The sequence below is a fragment of the Syngnathoides biaculeatus genome, chromosome 7, assembly GCF_019802595.1.
Source record: "Syngnathoides biaculeatus isolate LvHL_M chromosome 7, ASM1980259v1, whole genome shotgun sequence".
In the NCBI taxonomy this organism is placed as follows: Eukaryota; Metazoa; Chordata; class Actinopteri; order Syngnathiformes; family Syngnathidae; genus Syngnathoides; species Syngnathoides biaculeatus.
This window is the reverse complement of record NC_084646.1, coordinates 305,551-329,220: the sequence shown is the minus strand read 5'-3', so window position 1 is coordinate 329,220 and position 23,670 is coordinate 305,551. Positions and strand designations below refer to the sequence as shown.

Here is a 23,670-nt window from a genome sequence, read left to right as displayed (position 1 = left end):
AGTGAAGAAAATAAGTATTTGAACATGCTACTATATGACAAGTTCTCCTTCTTAGAAATCATGGAGGGGTCCGAAATTTTCATCGTTGGTGCATGTCCACTGTGAAAGAGATAATCTAAAAAGAAAAATCCAGAAATCACAATCTATAATTTTTTAACGATTTATTTGTGTGATACAGTTGCAAATAAGTATTTTGGCCCACTCCTCCACACAGATCTTCTCTAGATCAGACAGGTTTCTGGGCTGTTGGTGAGATACACGGAGTTTCAGTTCCCTCCAAAGATTTTGTATTGGCTTTAGGTCTGGAGACTGGCTTGGCCACGCCAGAACCTTGATATGCTTCTTATGGAGCCACTCCTTGATTTTCCTGGCTGTGTGCTTCAGGTCACTCTCATGTTGAAAGACCCAGCAATGACCCATTACAATGCTCTGAGTGAGGGAAAGAGGTTGTTCCGCAAAATCTCACAATACATGGCCGCGATCATCCTCTCCTTAATACAGTGCAGTCATCCTGTCCCATGTTATCGGAATAATTGTGAATATAATTATCATACATCTGCTTCCGGGGAAAGAAATGCTTTGGTCTGCCCTAGATAATGTGGCAGCCACCTAGCAGGAGATAGCAGGAACAAAAACATCTAATCATCAGAGCTGTTGAACTGCACATGCACACACACATGAACGAACAAGTACACTTTATTTCCAACTGTTTTGCTTGCCGTCTCCTTTTTGTAACATCCATGTAAATAAGGGGCATCTTGAGACTAAATAAATAGAGGTGCTGAGGAGAGGATCATCAGAGAATGCAGTGGTGAATTGTACGAGACAGTTCCTCTCCTCTCTCCTTGTGAGACTTGAACTGGTGTCTTTGTTTCCTTTTTTGTCCCGTTTAATGAATGTCTAATTGGTAAACCTGACATTTACTTGGTCCTTCGAGCCGGATCTCAAGATACCTGAGCTTTCCAGGGGCTGAGTCGATGTCCAGGCAAAGACCGTGGCCACAGCACTTGAGACCCTTTCTGGGACTGGGCCTCGACTTTGCGTCTGGAGGCTGAGGGTTGACGAAAAGCCGAAGGAAGTAAAGACATCTCTAGTGAGTAGGAAACTCCCACACTCATGAGGAATGAGTGAATGCGTGTCTGGGTGAATGTGGCAGAACCAAACCTCGAGAATACTAGTCCATTTCGAGTAGACTAGTCTATAAAACTGAAAAAAGGGCAACGTGTTTCCTGTACCTACTTGAGCTCCGTGAAACGTGTGCATGTGTAAAAGTGTGAGTGGAGGTTCGCTACCTCATTTGAACAGGAAATTGAATGACAACTGTTTGAGGATGCAGAGGTAAGAATTCTCCGCCACTTGTGGTAGAAGCTTGAGAATTACCTCAAACAGAATGTAATTGTCACCCTGTCCAGGGGGAAGTCAGTATCGTCACCCTAGGTGAACCACTGACTCCAACAGGGGGAAAACAAATTGCAAAATAGTTGATAAATACCAAAATAGATTATAGAGAACATCTGACAAAAAAAAAAATTATGTGTAAGAACGAGAGGTTTGTAGAAAGCCAATGTCCTAAAATAAAATCTAAATTTGTGGATAACACAATATGGCTTTACTGGCCAGCTCAACACACACAAAAAATATAAATTGTTAACCTGCAGGATAAAATCAGAAAGAAACACACAGACACACACACACAAACACACACACACAAAATGGACTCAAGATGATGTGAAAACGGCCATAAAAGGTATCACATCTCATAAAGTTTATGTAACATAATTCGCCCAGGGAATGGAAGAAAATCACAACAATTACAACAATTTTGGATGACAGCAAAGTACTTTCTCACGGTACCAGGGAGTTCAAGGGTTAATCTAACCCTAACCCTGCATAACTAGAGCAGGCATCTCCCCATCTAAAATGTCACAACTAATGCTCCCAAAATGCAACTTTTTAATTTGCCCCATACATTTTTGTGGTTGTTCAATCATGTCATGATTTCCTGTTCTTGTGGGAGGTTTGTTTGGAATATCTAAGGTGGAATAATAGAGTGCTGGTTTCTCATTTTGTAAGAGATTTAACTGTCCTCCCAGTAATTCCTTTTTTTCTTTTTACTTCTATATTTCCTGTCATAGAGGGCATTGAGCCTCGTCCTAGTTTCAGCAAGCCATCTCTTCCCAACAAAGACGTAGTAAGTGACTCATTGCATGTGACTATGTAGTATAAGATACTGTAAACTTATAACACCTCACACCAGACAAAATCATGATTGATTTTCTGTACTCAGAAGGTGGAGCAGTCGTGGTGGCAGAAACGAGACTGATTAAAAAACTAAATGCATTACACAAGGAATGGACACCACCACACACGTCATTGCACAAACAAACTTAACAGGAGTGGAAGAGTTTGGGATGATTTGTATTGGGAACACGAAATGTTCCTGATTGGACAGAAAAAGAATCTGATTTGGATTGGAAGGACTGAACTGTACAGACAATACCTTATTGTCAATACCTTACAGTCTTAAACAATCTGAGACCAAATGGTGCTGTATTCACAGTGGTATCACAATCTACACAGACAATACTGGAAAAATGGAGGGATAGTGAACACTACAGGGAAAATAGTGACACATGCAAAGTTACGACAAAATTTGCTCATAGCAGTTCAATTACCAAAAGAAATAGCCATATGTACATGTGCAGTACACACATCAAATACAGACAAAGAATCATTGGGAAATGGATTTACAGATAAAACAGCAAAAGAAATAGCAGACAAAACCTTTTATGGAATTAGCTGACCATCCAACAAATGAAGACATACTTTCAGATGATGTGTTGGGCAAAACGCAACAACAAAGCTTACCAGCGGAACTACAAATGTGGAAAAATAAAGGTGCTACATTACAAAATGTGATTTATGTCAACACAGATACAAAACACATTCTACCAAAAAAATCTTTTTAAGTGGGCGGCAATATTGAGCATTGGGAAGTTTCAGGTCTCAACAGGAGGAATGGTAACCCTGGTACAAAGGCATTACATGACCCATGGATTTAACTTGTATGCATTTTTTTTATGTAGGGCTTGTCTGACCTGTGCTCGACATAATCCATAAGGGAATGTGCATCCAAAACATGGACAGTTTCCTCAGACTACAAATCCATCCATCCCTCAATCCATTTTCTTAGCCACTTATCCTCACAAGGGTCGCCGGCTGTGCTGGAGCCTATCCCAGCTGTCAACAGGCAAGTGGCAGGGTACACCCTGAACTGGTTGCCAGTCAATCGCAGGGCACATGGAGACAAACAACCGCACTCAAAATCACACGCAGGGGCAATTTAGAGAGTCCAATTAATATTGCATGTTTTTGGGATGTGGGAGGAAACCGAAGTGCCAGAGAGGGCCCACCCATGCATGGGGAGAACATGCAGCGTCCACACGGGCGGGGCCGGGATCGAACCCTAGTCCTCAGAGCTGTGGGTGCCAACGCTTTTTCAGTTGAGTCACAGTGCTGTCAAGGCTCGACATCCATTACAGAAAACACACATGGATTTCATTGAACTAAACAAAAGGAATGGAAAACAATAGTTTAGTCATCATCGATGCTCTTTCAAAATGGGTAGAAATATTCCCAGCTAAACAACCTGATGCACCAACTGTAGCTGAAACATTATGCAAAGACATCATACCAATGGAACACACTTTGAAAACAAAGTGGTCAGCAAAATGGACTCATGTTCCACATTAACGTGAAACACCACTCTTCTTACCATCCAGAAAGTGAGAGAATGAATAGGACAGTAAAGAACAGCCTGAACATATGCATGGAGGAAACACAAGACCATGGACACAATGGATAGATTTAGTCAAACTATGCATACATTACAAGCATGACGAGTCTCATTCCATTTAAAACACTATTTAGGAGACTATACAAATTACCGATATTTTCCATTCAATGAGAAAGAAACAAATACAAAAAAAACTTGTGATTTCTGTATATTTCTATTTAGATTATCTCTCACAGTGGACATGCACCTACGATGAAAATTTCAGACCCCTCCATGATTTCTAAGTGGGAGAACTTGCAATATAGCAGGGTGTTCAAATACTATTTTCCTTAAGTGTATATCCAGAGGGTTGCGTTAGGAAGGGTATCAGTCTTAAAACTGACAAACAAATATGAGCGTTCATCTAAAGAATCCCATACACTAGTCAAAGTTAGGATGTGAACTAGAGGTTAAAAAGAAATTCTGGAAGGAACTATCTTAAGTAGTTCTGAGTATCCCAGACACAGGGAGTTGTGATTGATGTGGATTGTAATGGACATGTTGGTGAAGGAAATAGGTGTAATGAAGAAGTTATGGGAAAGTATGGCATCCGAAAAAGGATCTTTGAGGGACAGATTGTGGTAGACTTTGTAAAAAGGATGGAAATGGCATTAGTGAACACTTTTTTTTTCAGAAGATGCAGGAACATAGGGTGACCTAACAGTGGAGGTAGAACCATCCAGGTGGATTACACGTTGTTCAGACAAAATAATCTGAAGAAGGTTACTGACTGTAAGGTTAGTGGTAAGGGGGAGTGTAACTCGACAGCAATGGATGGTAGTGTGTATGCTGACTCTGGTGGTGGGGAGGAAGATCAGGAAGATGCAGGTAGAGCAGAGAACCATGTGGTGAAAGCTGAGAAAAGAAGAATTTTGTGTGGTTTTCAGGAAAGATATGAGACAGGCTCTCGGTGGATAGGAAGACCTCCGCGAAGACTGGACTACTAAAGCCAAGGTGATCTGAGACACACATGAGAATACTTGTTGTGTCTTTTGCTTGGAAAGGGTAAAAGGAGACTTGGTGGTTCAATCCCAAAGTATACGAAGTCATAAAAGGAAAGAGGAGAGCAAAGAAAAAGTGGGACAATGACAGGACTGGGGAGAGGCGAAAGGGAGCAGCTGTGAGCGACTTCCTGTTAGCAGTGGTAATGGATAGGGTGAAGGAGGAGGTTAGACTTGAATCCCCTTGGATCATGGTGTTCGCAGATGACATTGTGATCTGCAGTGAAAGCAGGGAGCAGGTGGAAGGGTGGAGGCATGCACTGGAAAGAAGTGAAATGAAGATTAGCCGAAGTAAGACAATACATGGTCATGAATGAGAGGGGTGGAGGGGAAACAGTCAGGCTACAGGGAGAGGAGATAGCAAGGTTGGACAACTTCAAACACATGTGGTCAACAATCCAGAGCAATGGTGAGTGTGGTAAGAAAGGGGCCCAAGCAAGTTGCAATAGCTGCCGGAAATTGTCAGGTGTGTTATGTGACAGAAGGTTCTCTGCGAGGATGAAGGGCAAAGTTTATAAAATAGAGGTGAGGCCAGCCATGATGTACAGATTAGAGACAGTGGTGCTGGAGGTGAGGGAAATTAAGATGTTGCACTTCTCTCTTTGGGTGAGCAGGTTGAATCTGATTTGAAACGACCTCGTGAGAGGGACAGACAAAATTAGTTGTTTTAGAGACAAAGTTAGAGAGTGGAGACTTTACTGGTTTGGACAAGTCCAGACAGGAGAGCGTGAGTATATTGGTAGGAGGGTGATGAGGATAGAGATGCCAGGTAAAAGAGCAAGAGGAAAACCAAATAGAAGGTTGATGGATGTTGTGAGGAAAGACATGAGCGCTGTTGATGTCAGAGAAAAAGATGCAGGGATAGGCTTACATGGAAAAAGATGTCGCACTGCGGCGACCCCACACTGGGTGAAGGGGGTCAAAAGGAAAAGAAGAACCCATTGTCATATTCGCCATAGAGTAGCATACGTATGTTGTGGACTATGGCATTCATCATACAATAGAGTTCTCCTGTTATACTTCTCATAGTATTCACATATTTAGTACTCACTATAAAATCGCTTACACCACTGAACAGTAACCTTAACATATTTGAACAACATGTTACAATTGTGAGTGTGGACGAGCTGTTTACAAGGATCTTCCAAAAGAGGAAGGTTGTGGAATGTTGTACTGGAGAGCTATGGGGAAAAACAAATCATCCATTGTAGGAATAATTGTGATCATAATTATGATACATCTGCTTCCAAGAAAGAAATGCTTTGCTCTGCTCTAGATAACATGGCAGCCTCCTAGCAGGAGATAGCAAGAACAAAAAAATCTAATCATCAGAACGGTTAGAACTGTTGCCTATTAAAGAAATGATGACCACACATGTATTCAGCAATCTTCCACACATGCACACGCACATGAACAAACATGTACACCTTGTTTCAAACTGTTTTGCTTGTCGTCTCCTTTTTGTAACATCCATGTAAATAAGGGGCGTCTTAAAACTAAATAAATAGAGGTGCTGAGGAGAGGATAATCAGAGAGTGGAGTAGTGAATTGTACGAGACAGTTCCTCTCCTCTCTCCTCGCGAGACTTGAACTGGTGTCTTTGCTTCCTTTTTTGTCCTGTTTAATGAATGTCTGAATGGTGAACCTGACATCCATCAAATGAAGAGTGCAAGATTTCAGGTCAAGATGACAGGGACAGAAATGAGACAAGCCAGCGGTGGAGAGGAAATGCATGTTTCCTACATATTTTCATCCTACATGTTTAGTGAAAAAAATAATTTTTTTGTCAATGAACTGAGGGATATAGACTTTTTTTCTCTCTCCAGTCTGTATGGTTGAGATGATAATGGTAACAGGGAAAGAAAAAAGGCATGGAATTCCGAACCTGCACCTGACTGAGCACCTATTCCTCTTTTTTTTTTTTTTTTTTTTTTTTTTTTAAGCAAGAAATCTAACATGGCTCAAGCATCATGGTATTGGCCTGTTAATTAACTTGTAATTTGGGGACTTTCGCCCATGCGGAATAGGTACATCACATTATTCTCCAACAAGTTGCACCTGTTCTCGGCACCCAGAGCAGACAATAGTTCCATCACTCCTTAGTGAGAGCATACTATAACTCCCAAAAGTAGTTCTGCTGGTGTCAAGCATTGCCAGATCTCTCAAACAGAAAAGAGAGATGTGGTGCCTTGTTGAAAATCAGCAGAAAGAGAGAATAATGGCAATGTCAATAAGCTGTGGTTAAGAGAAAACTTTACCAGGAAAATTCCGTCCCCCTCAGTAACGTAAGTGCATGCGTCCATCCATTTTCCAACCCACTTTTCCTCACAAGGGTCACGGGAGAGCAGGAGCCTATACCAGCAAGCTTCGGGCAAAAGGCAGACTACAACCTGGACTGGTCACTAGTCAGTTGCTGGGCAGATATCAACAATATCACTGATCGGGAATTGATCCCATGCTGCCTGCACCAAAGTCAGGCATCATCATGGAACTTTTTTTAAAAAACACCAAGACCTTTTGAAGTGGAATGCTAAATGACTAAAAATCTGAGGACCTATTGATGTCTGGCTCTGCGGGATTAAAAACTCTCATATTGGAATATAAACTTTTGAAAAAAAAAAAACTACACTGGATATACAATCAAGAAGCGTGCGTGACAACCTCATCTTTTACACTATCCAAGAAAACTTTTCGGAAGACCTCAAAATTAGCTGAAAACGTTTATGACATATGTGTTTAAGACACAGTAAGATACAGCTGAAAAGATTACTTTACACCCTGTCCACCGATTGGGAAACCCTCGTCCAGGAAACCAACCATATCCCATCATTGTACAATTTGAAAACTTTCATCAGGAAGTGTTTGTAAAATCCAAAGGTCGAGAGCTTAAATGAACTATGTTTGGGATGAACAATCAGTTCCCCAAAGAAATCAACGAGAATAATCACTGATGACCAAAGCAAAGCAATGCAAGTTTATTTGTATAGTGCATTTCATACACAAGGTGTATGAAACTCATTGTGCATTACATGATTAAAAGCATTAAAAAATAAATAACATTCGCAAATGTAAATACAATTAAAACAGCTGACATGTGGAAAGGAAAAGAAAAGTAGAAGTACGAGCTTTTTATCCATCTATACATTGGTCCATTTTCTTAGCCATCCCAGCTGTCAACGGGCAGGAGGCAAGGTACACCCTGAACTGGTTGCCAGCCAATTACAGGCCACATGGAGACACTCACAATCACAGCTAAGGGCAATTTAGAGTGTCCAGTTAATGCATGTTTTGGGGATATGGGAGGAAACCAGAGTGCGCGGAGAAAACCCACACAGACACGGGGAGGACATGAAAACTCCACACAGGTGGGGCCAGGATTGAATCCAGGTCCTCAGAGCTGTGAGGCCAACGGTTTACAGCCATTTCATCGTGCTGCTCTTTTATTTATTCGTTCATTTATTCGTTGTTCGTTCGTTCATTTGTTTATTTATTTGTCCATTTATTTATTTATTTATTTCATACATCCATATATTTTCTTGGCAGCTTAACCTCACAAGGGGCACAGGAGTGTTGGAGTTTTTCCCAGCTGTCAACGGGCAAGGTACACCTTGAATTGGTTGCCAGCCAATCACAGGACATATCGAGAAAAACAACCTCCACCACTCACAATCACACCTAGGGCGAATTTTGAGTGTTTGCAATGTAGCATGTTTTTGGGATGTGGAGAGTGCCCGGAGAAAACCCACGCAGGCACGGAGAGAAAATGCAAACTCCACACAGGCTGGGATTGAACCTCACATCTATGAGGCCAAGGCTTTCCAGCTGCGCGACTGTGCTGCCCATTTATTTATTCATAGCCTCTCCTTGAGCAGTCACCTTATCATGGTGGAGGGGTTTGTGTGTCCCAATGATCCTAGGACAGAGGTGGGCAAACTACGGCCCGCGGGCCACACCTGACCCGCTGGTCTTTTTAATCTGGCTCGCCAAAGATTGGTAAATAATTAAGGTTTGATATGAATGATTGCATTCATTCCATTTTCACTTATTATGACTCACATTTCAACATTAGGTGGCACACTCGGTGCGGTGTCTTGATTTAGCAGAGCGTGTGTCATTCCCTGTTGTTAGTCTTTTTCCACTGGTCAGATCAGAACCCATCTACAACAATGTTAAAGAAAAGAAAAATCGACAGTGAGTGCTGGGTGTTTAAGAAAGAATGGATGCCTAAATACGTTTTTACTTTAGTCCAGTCCAAGGCTGTATGTCTTCTTTGTCAAGAAACCGTTTTAAAAGAATACAACATCAGCCGTCACTTTTCAGAATCAGCCTTAATGGCCAAGTGTGTAAAAACACAAGGAATTTTTCTCCGGCAGTCGGTGCTGCCCTGGTACGACATTCAGAACAAAGAACAAGGAACAACATAGCAACAAGAACAAAGAACAAGAAACGTTTTTGTTTATAGGAAGTATTCCTTATAAGATGTGCAAGATGTAAAATCTTAATTTAGAACAGGTAAGAGATACTGCAAGTGTGTTATTGTCCTACATCGTGTTAAGCTTCTACACAGTCCTTTTACCCATTCGCGGTTCTCGTTACAGACCAGTAAAATGTCAATTGTGCAAATGGAGCAGTTTAAAGTGAATGAATCTTGCGGTTCACAAAATATTTAAAAAATACATATATAAAACATATATATTACTAATATTAACAGTGATTGGAACAAAAGGATATGAGCGAGTGGCATAACATGGCACAAGGCAGAAAAATAGCAGGTTCGCTGACTTAATTGCCAGAGGGAAAAAACTGTTCAAATGCCTGCTACTCTTGACTTTCATTGATCAGAAGCGCTTTCCCGAAGGAAGGGGCTGGAAGACCTGGTGGCCAGGATGTGGAGGGTCTGATAGGATCCTGCCTGCTCTGGACCAACTTTGTTTTTCATGCAAGTCCTCAATAGTGGGTAGCGTGGTGCCGACAATCCAGTCGGCGTTTTTGATTTACCATTGCAGTCTGACTTTGCTCTTTTTGTGGCAGCCCCAAACCAGACTGTGATGGGGGTACACAGTACTGATTGGATAACCGCTGTGTAGAACTGTCTCAGCAGCTCTTGTGATAGGCAGAATACTTTCACAAGGCTTTGTAAGTGTTATTGTCCGACATTGTGTTAAGCTTCTACGGAGTGCCTTTATCCGTTCGCAGTTCTCTTGTTGTTTGAAGATCTGTCTAACATTGCTTTCATGGATGTTAAACAGTGGAGTGGAAAGTGGTGCAGCTTGTGATGGGTCTTGGTGGGTGCGTGGTGTGGAAGTGTCTATTTCAAATCTCCAGTAAAAGCTATTTAAGTCGTCGGCTAGCCCGCTCTTGTTTTCTACTGGGGGAGAACATTGCTTGTAGTGAGTGAGGGATAGTAATCCGTGCCAAACTGATTTCGAGTCATTATCGCCGAGATGTTTTTCAAGTTTAACTGCATAGTCCCTCTTTGCAATATTAATTTCTTTAGTCAGTTAGTTTCTCATGCGATTGTCGGGGGCCCTGTCCCCACTATTACATTTAGGGAGTTTGTGGTTAAGTTTAGCTGTGTTAAAACCTCCTAGGATAAAGAGCGGTGAATTTGGGTATTTTTTTCTCAATCTCATTTATCTGCTCGACAAGCGTTAGCAGAGCTGCGTTCGTGCTAGCTTGAGGAAGAATGTAAACAAGATGAAAAGATGTGAACTCACGTGGCGAATTAAACGGCTTACAGTTCAAAAACATTGACTCTAAAAGCGGGCTGCGGTGTGTGCTGAGCTTTGTAACGTCCGTGCACCATTTGTCGTTGATGTAAAAGCATATTCCGCTTCCTTTCTATTTCCATGTTAGCTCAATGACACGTTCCGCACGATGGAGGTTGAAGCCGGGTAGCGTGATGGTGGCATCAGCCACTTGTCCACAAAGCCAAGTCTCTGTTAAGCACAGAGCCACAGAATGTCCAAAGTGTTTGCAGGTCTTAATCAGAAGCTAAAGTTTATAAATTTTGTTGGCTCGGGAGCGTAGGTTCATAAGATGGCTCGTCGGAAGCCTTAGGCAATGTCCCCTCTTTCGCAGACAGACTTGTGTACCGGCTCACATCCCTCTTCATCGTGAGGCTTTGAAGAGTGCGCCGACTAGCTCCGTAAAAATATTCAGCGAGTTGTCGGAAAAAAAAAAAAAGAAGTGGTGAGACTGGGGCTTTGGTGTGGTCAACTCAACCTGCCATTGAACACTCTATAAAGACTGTAGAGATGATTGTGGACTCCAGGAGGCATCTTTCACCACAGCTGCCCCTGACACTGTCCAACTGTCTTGTGTCAACCGTTGAGACCTTAAGGTTCTTGGAAATTACAGTCTCAGAGGACCTGAAGTGGGAGACAAAAATCAACTCCATCCTCAAAAAAGCCTAGCAAAGGATGTACTTCTTGCGGCTTCTGAGGAGGTGTAGTGGGTCTAACTCTGCGCTGTGTATTATTTTTTTTATGATGGATGAATGAGAAAACACACACGTTGGGTGCTCTCAACTTGATTTAATCCTCTCTGTATTATAAAGGAGACACATTCACGGATGTTCACAGATTTCACAAATACAGTGGTACCAAGGTTTTCAAACATCTTGGTTTCCCTACAAATTGGTTTTTGAATGAAAATTTAGAGATTTTTTTTGCTTTGTTTTTCAAACAAAAATCTGTATTCAAACACCCCGATCAGCTGACTAATGATGATTTGTTATTGTGCTTTCGAACGCACCCCCGGAAAAAAAGATAAATACGTAACACGGGCGACTGCGCGCATTAGCGTGTGACCACGGGCATTAGCGCGCCACAACCTGTTGACTCACACATTCCTCTGCTCACGGACGTTTCCCAGTATTGTAGTGACTTTTTTCTTCAAATTGAGCAACATTAACCCGCGATCATGGCTCCAAAGAAGGTAAGTGGAACTGCTGGTACTGAAAAAAGCGTAAAACTGTTGACTTCAAGAAGGATTTGATTTCCGAGCATAAATCTTGTGTGGGTGTTTCTGAGCTATCAAAGAAGTATGTCATGGCGAAAACGACGATCAGTAGTAGTTTTCACCTCCCCCTGACTGGGTACCTATGTTGTGCATTATTATGATGTTGTGCTCTAAAACCTGTTATAGGACTGAGCTCAATTGATGTTCCAAAAATCCACAACAGGGGGGAAATGTAAGATAAGCTTACACATTTCACAGAGGCCTGTGAAATGTATCACCTCATGTGTCATAAATCTCTTTTAATGACTCTGTTGCTGTGCAGGGATGCGTGTGTGTGCTGTTTGTCTATGGGAAGTTTAAGAGCTCAAGGTGACTGCAGATTTATGATAGCTGCATTCTTGTGGGTTTTTGTAACAGGACGAACTGTGTCTACTCAGAGGACACCCGGCCTTGAGAAGATTAACTGTCTCTGTATAACAACTTTACTTGTCTTGTGAAACCTGCTCTCCCCCACCCTATGTGTGGAGCTCAATAAAATGTGTGGTTTTGGGGAGACTCGGAGAGAGTCTTACGGGCGGGCTTGGAGGATATGTTCCTCTTCCCCCGAACTTTTCCCAAACTGCAGTTTGGTAAAAAAAATAACTCTGCCACTGTCTCAATCATTCTATCCTGGTGCCGTGAGCTTCTGGGTCCACATTGAGCGAGAAGTCCGTGCTTTGGACCTAACATTTCTCTGGTGCCGAAACCCGGGAACCCAACAGCTTGACGCCTGGAACGACGCGGGATCAACGAGACCAAGAATCTGGTACCAGTGTCCTCCATTGAAGGATCGGTCGCATCGCTGATCCAGCGCTGGACCGGACTGTCGGGTGACGGGTCCCAACGGACCAGGGCCACAGCACTGCGGTAGGATAAAACTTATTTGGTCTCATAGGATGGTTATATGGTATAACTTAACATCTAAAAATAAAATAGAGCGGAAATAAACCCAGATTTAACAAGTAGTAAAATTACGTTAAAATAGGAGACTAAAAGTGGTGTGTGAAGACCGCTCCGATACTTCCTGCCTTTTAAAACTTGTCTCTAGGTGAGACACAGACAGAATAGGTTTCTGTAAAAAGTAAAATACGTGTAGGTCTCTAGGTGAGACCAAGCAGAATAGGTTTCTGCATACGCGAAGTTTCTAGGTGAAACTAAAATAGAGTAGGTCTCTGGGTGAGACCAAGCAGAATAGGTTTCTGCATACGCGAAGTTTCTAGGTGAAACTAAAATAGAGTAAATGCTGCAGGACGCTGCACAAGTGAGCAGAGGAGGAGGAGGTTCGTGAGCCCCGACCACACCCGTCAAAATTCAGAATTTTCTAAAAAAAAATCTCGCCTTAGGAGCAACAAAGGAAAAAAAAATGGGACAAGCAGAGACAAAAGAGGTGACTGAACCTCGTGATGTGAAATTTATGCAGAGACATCATCCGGGTAGTTGTGAGTATTTGAGAAAATGGGTCAATAAATATGATTTCCGACCCAATCTTAAAGATCCGGAGGAAATTAAGAGGTTAAAAGCATGCATGAAAACTCGATGGGAAGAGAAGGTGAGAAAGGGAAAGAAGACAGGGAAATTTGAGATGGAATTAAGTAAGTTGAAAATTTGGGAAGACCAGTGTGTTAAAAGGCAGAGAGATATAAAAAAATAAAAAACAGAAAAAAAAGAGAGAGACGAGAAAGACAAACAGGGGGGTTGATTGCTCCCCTTGGCATCAAGCCAGATGAAGAAACAACCGCGCCACAGAGAAGATCAGCAACAGGAAAGAAGAAGATTGGAGAGAGGCAACGGTTCCTGCAGCCCCTGCATTCTCGCCGATCACCACCAGAGGGGGACGCCGGAGGACTGATGAGATAAAAGTGAAGATCTACCCCAGCTTATCTGATTGGCAGGAGCAGACTCCAGCAAGGAAACAACGCCACCCAGCGTGGCCAAGTGGAACTACAAGTGGAGCTGCAGAGATGTACCCACTGTATGCTGTTGCCAATCCTCATTATGGGATGGATGGAGATCACGAACCCACCATCCTAGTGCCAAGACCATGGACAGCAACTCAATGTTCTGAAGCCTGTACAGGCCTGGGGGATCCAGAGACAGACCCAGTTTTTTGGTGTTCTAATTTCAGAGAACTAAAAAGCTCTTTTCACCTTAATGGGACTGAAGTGGAGACAGCATTCAAGACAGCGCTGAAACATCGTTGGGGAAGAGTGAGAGGAAATTTTAACTCCCGTAGAGGAAACAATGGACCAATCCTACACCCAGATGACCCCCTCCTGACTACCAGGATGGATGAAATACTGGAGCGAGTAATGACAGCTTACCAGAAGCCACCAGATTACAGCAAAATCAGACAGTGCCGCCAGAAACCAGAAGAATCAGTCCATGATTTCAAGATCAGACTGGAAGGAATATTCAAAACCAACAGTGGGCTGCCTGAAGATGCTAACGATAATGGTCCCTACCACAGCCAGCTAAGACAATGCCTTATGGACGGTTTCCAACCACACATCAGCGGGTTCATCCAAAAACACTGTGTGACTCACAGAACTTTGAACACCAACCAATTGATGGACTGGGCCAGTCATGCAGAGGAGAACCATAGAAGAAAGAAGGGAATGGATAGCACAACAGCCATGGCAGCGCTGACTGCAGCCATAAGAGGAATGGCGACATCTACTGAGACACACGAGTCCTCTGAGGTGTACGCTATGCAACGAGGAGGAGAAAGGAGAGGTCAAAGAAGAGGTCAAGGTCAACAAAAAGGGGGACCAAGCCTGAAGTGCTACAACTGTGGGAAACCAGGACACCTGACTAGAGAATGCAGGAGTCCCAAGAAGTGTTTCAACTGCCAGAAAGAGGGACACATGACACGTGAATGCCCCCTCCCGGACAGCCGGAAGGGAGGGAGCAACCGAGAACCACCAAGAGACCCCCCATTCAATCCACAATATGATCAATGACTATTAGAGGGAGAAGAAGATGAGGGTGATGAGCCAGAAGAACCACCAGACCCGGAGGAAGCATCATCAATCCAAGTTTTCGACCTCTCCATCTTAAATCTGGAAGACCGCTTAAGACCCAAACCATTTCGGTGGCTCAAAGTTGGGCCATTTAAAAAACCAACAAAATTTTTATGTGACACTGGAGCAGACCATTCGGTCCTGATAGATCCAGTTAAGGGAGTAAAAGCTTCCAGAAGACAAATCATAGTGATAGGAGCTGGAGGCCTAGCACAACGCGAACTGTGGTCTCACCCGGTGTTGGTAGAGGATGAAGATGGCCAACAAATTGAAACCAAGTTTGTTATGAGCAACACCTGCCCTGTGAATCTAATGGGCAGAGACCTATTGACAGCACTGAGAATAAACCTGATTGCCACGGAAGATGGGATCAAACCAATCAAAACTATGGAACAGATGGACGCCTGTGTCAGCCAAGGAAACGGACCACCGGATGAATTTTATTCACTGGACCTTGACAACGTTGGTCCAACCTCAGTTGTACGTGACCTAGAAAGAACTGCAACACAGATGACAGACGAAGAACAATACAGGCTATGCAGTGGTAACAGAAGAGGCAATACTCAAAGCGGGAAAGCTCCCTGGCAACTGGTCAGCGCAGGCAGCAGAAATCGTGGCACTCACAGAAGCATGCAAACTCTTCCAAGGTCAAGAGGTCACGATATATACAGACAGCCAATATGCCTATTCAACGCTCCACGTCTTTGCTGCACAATGGGCCAGGAGAGGCATGCAAACGTCAAGTGGAAAACCAGTCCAGCATGCTGATCTGCTCAAAGCCTTACTCCAAGCAGTTCTACTCCCAAGGAGAATTGCTGTCTGTAAGTGCAAAGCCCACACGAAAGCCACAGATCCAGTCTCCCAAGGGAATGCTAAAGCTGACCAAGCAGCAAAACAAGCAGCGATGGGAACCAGCCACACCCATGTTCAAGAAGAAGCAGACAGCACAGATGAAGATAAGTGTGAACGAACGACATATCCTTCGCAGAAGCAAGACATCATCCCTCTCCAAGTTCTGAAGGACATGCAGGACAATGCCCCGCCGAATGAAAAGCAACAGTGGACTGCAGCAGGAGCAAAAATGGACGGCCTGGGCATTTACAGAGTTTTGGACAAACCCTGCCTCCCTCGGAGTCTTTTTCAAGCAGTGGCTAAATTGAGTCATGGGCCAAGCCATGTCTCAACAGGGGGGATGGTGGGGATAGTAGAAAATATCTTCTACTGTACTAAAGGCCTCATTACCTATTTTAAAAATTTTTGCAGATCGTGCCTCACATGCTGCAAACACAATGCTCAGGGAAATGTCAGACCTACAAGAGGGAAGTGCCCACAAGGGTCTTACCCATTTGAAATCATCCACATGGATTTCATAGAACTGAACAGATCCGGTCCGCACAAATACTGCTTAGTAATAGTGGACTCATTCTCAAAATGGGTAGAAATCTTCCCAGCAAAAAAGCCAGATGCACAGACAGTAGCAAAAGCTATATGTAAAAACATCATCCCAGATCACGGTATTCCAAGAGTTATTTGGAGTGACAATGGGTCACATTTTGTTAACCAAATTATTGGAGAAATGGCCCAACATCTAGGGATCAGCCTAAAACATCACTGTGCTTATCATCCACAGAGTGCAGGACTAGTGGAGAGAACTAATGGCACTATCAAACTTAGACTCAAAAAGACCATGGAAGAAACAGGGAAACCATGCCCAGAGTGTTTGCCCTTAGTCAAAACATACATGAGAATAGTTCCAACAGTAACAGGCATCACACCTTTTGAAGCAGTAAAAGGAAGACCTTTTCATCTTCCATTATGGGAAGCGTCAGGAGTACAGGAGGAAAAAGGGGAACTTGACCCCATGACAGACTGGCTGCTTAGACTTTTCCAAAATGACAATGTGAAAAGAGCAAATGATCTGCCAGGTCCTTCTCTCCCTTCCACACAGGAATCGCTGACTCCAGGAGACCAGGTGCTGATAAAGGTCATCAAGAGGAAGTGCTGGTCCAGCCCGAGGTGGGAAGGCCCATTCACAGTGCTCCTGACCACACCCACAGCTGTCAAAATCGCGGAGAGAGAGACGTGGATTCACCAGTCCCACACCAAAAAGGTCCATCCTGTCACTTAAAGCAGCTACTATGGTGACAACCCGGTATAAATACTGACTGATTTCCTACTGTCTACGGGTGCGGTACTGAGAACCAAACCCCACCGGTGAGGACATGTGCTTGTAACCTCTGTCCTCCGCTTTCTTTCCCTCTTTATTTAGGTTTACTGTGTTCTCTGCCATTTTTTATTTGATTCCCTTCTCATTCAGGCCATGAGGCTGTCGCTCCAAGCGGAGGGCAGGGGAGGAATTTTTCCCTATTAAGAGGGTTTTCACCTCCCCCTGACTGGGTACCTATGTTGTGCATTATTATGATGTTGTGCTCTAAAACCTGTTATAGGACTGAGCTCAATTGATGTTCCAAAAATCCACAACAGGGGGGAAATGTAAGATAAGCTTACACATTTCACAGAGGCCTGTGAAATGTATCACCTCATGTGTCATAAATCTCTTTTAATGACTCTGTTGCTGTGCAGGGATGCGTGTGTGTGCTGTTTGTCTATGGGAAGTTTAAGAGCTCAAGGTGACTGCAAATTTATGATAGCTGCATTCTTGTGGGTTTTTGTAACAGGAAGAACTGTGTCTACTCAGAGGACACCCGGCCTTGAGAAGATTAACTGTCTCTGTATAACAACTTTACTTGTCTTGTGAAACCTGCTCTCCCCCACCCTATGTGTGGAGCTCAATAAAATGTGTGGTTTTGGGGAGACTCGGAGAGAGTCTTACGGGCGGGCTTGGAGGATATGTTCCTCTTCCCCCGAACTTTCCCCAAACTGCAGTTTGGTAAAAAATAACTCTGCCTCTGTCTCAATCATTCTATCCTGGTGCCGTGAGCTTCTGGGTCCACATTGAGCGAGAAGTCCGTGCTTTGGACCTAACAAAAATGCACTTCTACTTGTGAAAAATTCACATTACGAAGCAACTTCCGGAACAAATTCATTACATAAGAAGAGGTCCCACTATAGTTGCATAACGGTGCTCCTGAGATCGGCCCCCCGCGCTGGATCATTGCTTTGCATTGGGGCTTCTCTTTCATAGCCCGTGGCTATTCTGTGTCTTCCCCCCTTATCTTGTCGGGCGCCCCTATCCGCCCTCCTTCCCAACATATAAGGGACATTCTCTCATCCTCAGGTTGGGCAGGGACTGGCTGCATCGTGGAACCTACAGGTTGTGTGGGGCTTCCTGTTCTCCTGGGGGGGTAGCATTGGGTCAATGCAGCCACCGCAGAGTGGCCAGCCTGTTCCCAGTCCAGTCCTCAATTGATTGGGTGGGGTCCATAGCCTCTGTGTTGCAGGCACAGCAATCACAGAAGATTTCTCTTTTTGCATGTACAACTGTTGTGTCTTCACTTGCATGAGCATCCCTTGGCAAACAGCTCTGGGATACTTTCACTAGGTCTGGGACCACTCACTTATTGAGACAAATAACTCAGGTATATGCAATTTTCTTGTGTACCCCCCTTATATTTTCGCTTGATAGACCTCGATATTCACTTAGTCAGTCCCACCACACTTCAGTTGCATAGCCGGATCATGACCCTTGTCCTGCATGTTTCTTCTCCTGTCCTTGTCCTGTTCTATCTTGTCCGATTCGTCCCTCACATGTGGTAGAACTATAGTCTCGTGCAACATCCATATTTAATGTTTCTTATTGTAGATGGGTAATGATTTACGTTACTCATTTTGATTACAATTAGTTCTCCCCCCCCCCTAGAAATTCTGTTATGTTCGATTGATTGAGTCTGATTCTCAATAAATGCTAATTAAAATACTAACAGGACACACGCACACATGCACATGCACACAGAGACACACACACGCACACAAAGACACTGGAATAAAAGACCCGCTTGACTATCTTAATCTGCTTAACATGAGTAGAATAGAATAGAATAGAATAGAATAGAATAGAATAGAATACAATACAATACAATACATACAATACAATACAATACAATACACCTTGCTTTTTACAAATTAGTGCATTACAATTTGGGAATAAACTAAAGATCACAGAGATTCCCAGCATTATTATTGCTCAAGACGGATCCATTTACTTATCATATCCCGAGTTTAGCAATTACTCATAGACCTCGTTCTTTACATGTTCACATGTGAATTCGTAGCTAAGTTCCTCTAAATCTGTTCCCTGAATTTCTCTGTAGTTTTCATTAAATTGTCTCTAAATTAAACTTCCCGTTGTATCATGTGTTTGAGTGCAACATCTGACCGCTGAAATCGAGAAGTTTCATCCTTTTAAATGTAGCGAGCCTTCTAAAGAACAGAGATTTGTGTTTTATCACTTCTCAAAAAACTAGAAATATAAAAATAGACGTGGTGCCCTTTTCCGAGACAAAGATAGCTTTGATTGTAACATTCTAACATTTGCATCAGAAGTAAATGCAGGCATTTACTAGGGTTGGGAGGATAAAGATATCAGTTTTTAAGTGTAAGAGATAGGACTGCATTGATAGCAAACTCCATTATGGAAACCAAATCCTCCAGTGATCCTACAATACATTGATTCAAAGTCTGTGGACCCAATATTGTGAGGCGAGGCTTTTTCATCTCTTTAAACAAGTGCAAGAGCTCTCATGCTGTGTCTCGTGATGACTGAGCTGACAAATTGGTCAGATGTAAAAAAAAATGTGTGGCTAAATGCTGGATCTTCACTATTAGGAGGGTACACATTATTTAATGTGTTGTCGTGAAACATGAAGATGGCACCCTGCGGTTTGACGTACAAGGAGACGCCACATTGGTTGTGACTCCCCAACGGGAAGTGGATATCAACAAGCACATCAGAGAAATGACTGGATAGCATGATGGTGCTATACTAATTAGGTGCCACCCCAGAGAGATCTCGCAACGTAGGGGGTCCCTTGGCCACTTAAAAGATACACCATTTGGTCCACCAGGTCTGGACAATGAAAAGATCAAGAAGGATGCATACAGGAATGGAGCGGCACGGCAGAACGCGAGAATGAACACCACAGCTGACTCGATTGCTGCAAACTTTAAAATTTGATGTTGAATTGGGCCAACAAAGGAACGCAACGATGCACAAAGGTAATTGCACAAAGTGACATAATCACGACAAGCAGCATAGCACATGAACATTTGACCTTGGAAAAATGTATGTATCTGCCCCCCAGCGCGCTCAGGCTGCCGACCAAGTGTCCACTATCTGAGTGGGATTTTGTTTTTTCTCTCCCTATTTTTAGTCCCCTACCTTCACCTTCCCCCGATTCTAGCCCCCGTGTACCGAAGCCAAGACTCCTCTTCCTCTGACCTTTTCTGGGGCATCTGTTCAGCCACTTATCCAGGACCCCTGTGTGGTGGCCAGCAGAGGTGTCCAAGTTGAACTCAGCTTTATGTCTCCTGCTTCACTCCGCCCAAGCCACAGCAAGCAAAATCCGCCAGTAAATCAACTCATTCTATTCCACCCATTTTTCCCAGTTCACCTTCACGAGTCTGTGTGCACTCTGCACACCAACCAATTTCTCAATGGCAGCAGGCTGAGGAGGCACCTCCTGTCCCCCAGCTAAGCACCAGCTGCCTTTCACACACGCCTCGGCAAAGCCCGAGCACCAGCCGCCTTTCAACAATGCCTCAGCGGCGTTCAACCAGCAGCAGCAGCCCCCGCCTCTCGATCAAGCCTTGGCAGGGCTTCGGCCTAAGCTGTCATCTGCTCCTGTTTGGTTTCTGCTTTGCCATTGGGACCCTCCTCACAGAAGTCCGCCTGAGTCGCCTCGTAGGTACCCTGGTGCTTTCGTGTCCTAATCAACCGCCTGAACTGCTCAGCCAAGGTCTTTGCTTTGGGTGGACTGGATGACCACCATACAGACTGGGGTGGGATTTTTGTGCCTCCGGCAGCAGCTCCTCATTTGCGCTTCACTGACACGAGTTAGGCCAACCATATAAGCCTTGGGTGTTGTATTGTTAGGTGACAGTTCGTTGTGCTCGAGACTGTATCATTGTGTGTGAGTACGCAAACATCTTGTTAATGTATTTCCCTAGTTGCAACATTCTTGTACCACGATAGTCAAGTGTCTTTTTGTTCATGTTCCAAGTTTTTGTAGTTATAGGACCGAGTCTCATGAGATATGGACTTTGCCTTTTTGCCATATGCTATTCCCCTATACAAGGACATAACCCCATCAACACAATTGCTTAACTCAATACTCCGTACCATATAATCGCCAATGTCTTGTGTAAATTCTTTCTCCTCATAACGACAATCAGCCTCATTGTTGGTGGAGAACGCCTCAGCATACAGTAGCATGTTTCTGAGGCCTTAACGCTTTTGAAATTTTTCAAACCAATCTTTGCCTTGCCAAAAAGCCTTATCCTCCTTGCAGCTTGAAGTTCATCAACCTCTTCATCATCATCACTGGGCCATTTTTCTGCAATCCACTATCCACAGAACTAACGCAGCTTCCACTCAAACAATACTCTTTTCACCACACGTTTCACTTCCTTAATAAGTTATTAAAGCAGTTTTACGAGTGTTTACCACATCCCTCTTTATGTAGCGACCGTGGATTCATTCACGCATATATAGTGGCGCACCACAAAAAGGTAACTTCTGCCGTGTTTGACCATATCCAAAAGTTTTAGATTTTCGCTGCTCGTCCTCACCTTCCTCATCCTCTTCTCCCTGGGTGCTTCAGAGGAACCTTTTGCATCAGCACAGCGCTTCGGAAACATTGTGAACATGAGAGGTTATTGCAGAGACGGTCAAGGGTTCACGTTCCTCCTGAGTTGCTGCTTTTGGGAAACAGTTGGTTTGCCTAATAAGCACTGCCGTGTACTTCGTCTGCTGGTAAGCTTCTGTCGTGCGCTCCTCGTGCCATTAACAAGCATGACAATGCGTCATGTGTCGCCTCGGCAACCACAACTCTTGGAACATGTGATCGCTAAAAAGGGCGTCCATTAACTAAAAACCCCTCCGTTTTACTCACTTTCAAGACACTGATACCGCAATCATGTTTTAAAGCAGGGGTGGCAAGACTTTTTTACCCCAAGAGGTACTTTTCAAGCAGCCAGTCTCTCTAGCAACAGGAGGGGAGGCGGGGGTCATACGCACATTGCCAAAACTGCCCTGGAGAAAGCAAAATAGAGACCTTAGATCGGAGGCAAGCTTGCTACAACATGCCTTTGTGTGTGTGCGATGTCATGATCCTGCCGCTTCAGCACGAGCTGTGCGGCTGTGCTGATTGGGAGGCACACACCTGTGCCTCATGCGGCCTGATCATCCCCCGTATATATAGGACCCGGTGACAACTGGTCCGCGGCCAGTTCGTTGAGCTTTATGTCCCGTTCCAGCACTCTCGTACTCCTGACTGAACCTGTGTGTACCGACCTCCGTCCGTTCTCTGACCAACCTTGTAAGCCTGACTCCTTGACACTTCTGCCTGCGTTGTTTCCCCGTGTACCGGACTGCCTGCTCGATCCCCGATCTCTGCATACAATAAACGTGTCTCTTCTTGAACTACCTTGCGTCTTCCGAGTTCCTGCATTTGGGTCCTACCTCTCGTTCCGATGGGACGTGACAGAATGAACTGGCCATCACAGGACCCAGCAGGAAAGACCCGGCGTCGCCGGGACCGACGTAAGGTAGACCGTCTGCCGGAGGACCAAGCCTGTCTGATCCGGATAGGCTCCCTGATGTCCTCCGATTCCGTGTCTTACGCTCCGCCAGCGAAGTACGAATACATCCCGAACACGACCCGTCCGGCTCCTCATATTCTTCTGGACTCTGACTTTTCGGAATATGAGGAGGACCACGATTTGTTTGACCGGCTGCCTGAGTACGACTCCGACGACTTTGATTTTGAGTCTCTTTGCCCGGCTTTTGATCCCAGTCAGTTTGCCCCGCCTTCCCGCATTTCCAGCACCCGAGTGACTTCGCCCGGTAGATCCAAGTGCACCTATCGGTATGAGGGAACCCGCTTGGCCATCTACCCGGCACCTCCGCGTGGCGGCCAGAGGAGACGCCCCGGCCGGGCGCTCCCTGGTGTCTCTCGCTGCGCAGCAACGAAGACACCGTCCTCCCACTCCTCGCCGGCAACGGTGAGACCGGCAGACCCGCAGCTGGTGGCGAAGCTTCCAGCCCAGAGGGAGGAGGTGCCGCCAAATCACGAGGCGTTCCGCCGCGAAATGCGGGGAGAGATAGAGCGGCAGAGCGCCGAATTGGCGGCTCTCACGGCCCAGGTCCGGCAAGGATTGGCGATCCAGCCGAGCTTCGCTGACATCGCAACGGCGACGGACTCACTGGTGACTCAGGTTCACGTTGCCGTGGAAACCGACCCGCCCCCTTGCCAAGTGCACGCCACAGTGGGAACAGACTCGCCACCTCGCCATGTGCACGTAGCTGTGGAGACTGACCCGCCTCCTCGCCATTCCCACGTCGAGGTTTTGGCGGTTCCGAGCAGTGCTCACGCGGCAGTTGGAACTGACCCGCTCCCGAGACACGCCCACGTGTCAGTTTCAACTGACTCTCCGCCTACTCAGGTTCACGTTGCCCTGGAAACGGATTCGCCACCGTGCCACGCCAACATTGCTGTTTAAACGGATGCACGGCAAGCTCACGTGGCAGTGGGGTCCGACCCGATGCCGCCTCACGTTGCTGTCCAGGAGGTGGCGACGTCTCCACGGCCGCTTCTCGTCCGTGCTCTGGAGTGGCAGTGGCCGCCGGCCCGCG

General features: G+C 44.9%; 2 protein-coding genes across 21 annotated transcripts in view; one reads left to right on the top strand and one right to left on the bottom strand.

The window, feature by feature from the left end:
* Positions 1–17,743, top strand: part of LOC133503681 (protein NYNRIN-like) — a 59,010-nt gene extending 41,267 nt beyond the window's left edge. For 3 of the 5 annotated variants that reach the window (XM_061825532.1, XM_061825531.1, XM_061825530.1), the window contains one exon: positions 12,561–17,742. In XM_061825532.1, coding sequence (XP_061681516.1) covers positions 15,589–16,986 — 1,398 coding nt within the window. In that variant the 5' untranslated portion in view covers positions 12,561–15,588 and the 3' untranslated portion in view covers positions 16,987–17,742. Of the gene's footprint in view, positions 1–2,135; positions 2,192–12,560 lie in introns of those variants that run through there. The other 2 variants (XR_009795804.1, XM_061825533.1) reach the window with 2 other exon arrangements.
* The window catches only part of nlgn1 (neuroligin 1), a 290,450-nt gene that overhangs the window by 253,065 nt on the left and 13,715 nt on the right, over positions 1–23,670 (bottom strand). For 4 of the 16 annotated variants that reach the window (XM_061825516.1, XM_061825515.1, XM_061825519.1 and 1 more), the window contains one exon: positions 8,893–8,994. The exons of the other annotated variants lie outside the window; for them this stretch is intronic. The gene's annotated coding sequence lies outside the window, so the exon portion shown is untranslated. The remainder of the gene's footprint in view (positions 1–8,892; positions 8,995–23,670) is intronic. 16 annotated transcript variants of the gene reach the window in all.